This window comes from Fukomys damarensis, unplaced genomic scaffold (genome assembly GCF_012274545.1).
Source record: "Fukomys damarensis isolate Sample0158 unplaced genomic scaffold, DMR_v1.0_HiC HiC_scaffold_14, whole genome shotgun sequence".
In the NCBI taxonomy this organism is placed as follows: domain Eukaryota; kingdom Metazoa; phylum Chordata; class Mammalia; order Rodentia; family Bathyergidae; genus Fukomys; species Fukomys damarensis.
In genome coordinates, this window is record NW_022900926.1 from 74,773,766 (window position 1) to 74,774,996 (window position 1,231).

The 1,231-nt window shown below is 51.3% G+C and overlaps 1 protein-coding gene across 1 annotated transcript in view; it reads left to right on the forward strand.

Annotated features, from left to right (window-relative positions):
- The first annotated feature begins 342 nt into the window (after positions 1–342).
- The window catches only part of LOC104850341, a 12,340-nt gene continuing 11,451 nt past the window's right edge, over positions 343–1,231 (forward strand). Inside the window, exons 1-3 of the mRNA XM_010607207.2 lie at positions 343–349; positions 460–599; positions 1,026–1,205. Coding sequence (XP_010605509.1) covers positions 343–349; positions 460–599; positions 1,026–1,205 — 327 coding nt within the window. The remainder of the gene's footprint in view (positions 350–459; positions 600–1,025; positions 1,206–1,231) is intronic.

Below are 1,231 nucleotides of genomic sequence, written 5' to 3' on the forward strand. Positions count from 1 at the left end.
CTCGCCTCCCTCCCACGGCCCGGAGCCCGCTCGGCCTCGAGAGCGGCATTTACTTGACTGCCGGGCAACCACTGCTCCTGCATCCTCCTCGCTCGCCTTCCCAGTCCATAAATTCGCAAAAGCTCTCAAGATTGCATTCAGAACACAGTGCATCCCGCTCTGCGTTTCATTTATCCTCACCAGTTGGCGACAAGGAATTCTTCAAACAGACCATAGCGGTCAACGTCTCGCTTTCTATTCCATTTTTAATATACTGACCTGGCAGAGAGCTCTTGTCGCCAAGTGTGTTCAGATGAAGAAATAGCAGAGCCCCCAATCACTCCTCGTTTACTATCTCTAACCATGGGCGGTATCCTCCTCGCTAAAATCCTAGCCCCCATTTTTTTTTTCCACCGTAGTCTTGATTCTTTGAAAACCTGTTTCCCGAAATAGAAAAGTAACGTTTTAAAGACCTTCTAGCGCCGACTCCTCGTCGCAGTCCTAAGCGGCACACCTGCGCGGCCCGGCCCGTTCCCAGGACGTCGAGCGACCAGGCCAGAGAGCTTCCAAGGGGCAGCTTCTCCGGGCGCCCGCAAAAATTTAGAAAAGAAGCGACTTCGGTGAAAGCAAACTAAGCCTTCCCGGGAGAGAAGTCCAGGCAGCTACAATCAGTCTCTGGTTACACAAACATACCTAGGGGCAGGTTGGAGTGTGACCAGGGCTTTGGGGTGGGGGTCGCCTTCGCAGAGGTGGCTTAAACCAGTTCTCCTTTTGTTATTTAGTGTAGGAAACCTAGCTTTTGTGTCCTGGTGGATACTGGGGGATAAAGACCCAGATGCCACGGTTAAGCCTCGTGAAGTCTTGGATAAGGGAAAGCGCAACCTGCAGTTAGGACTTCAGTGTTTTTTTTTTTTTAATTAGGATACTGAATTACGCATGAAGACACTAGTAGGAAACAAAACAAAACAAAAGTCCAGCGTTGTTTTGAAATATTGTAAAAGAAGTGCTGGCATCTAAATCCGTCCCTCTTGCCTGCCGTTTGGCAGGAGCTCAGTCTCCCTCACAGGCCAAATTGGAAACGCTGCCATTGTGAGACCCATCAGGTTGCGTCTTGGGGTTACCCCAGGAGCTCCCGAGCTGGAAATATCAAACTCTCGCAGCGGACAAGCCACGAGGACCAGAAGCGCGGCGAGTTGCAAGGGCCTGAGTGCAACCGCGCGCAGGATGTACCAGCCCCAAAAATCTCGAGTTT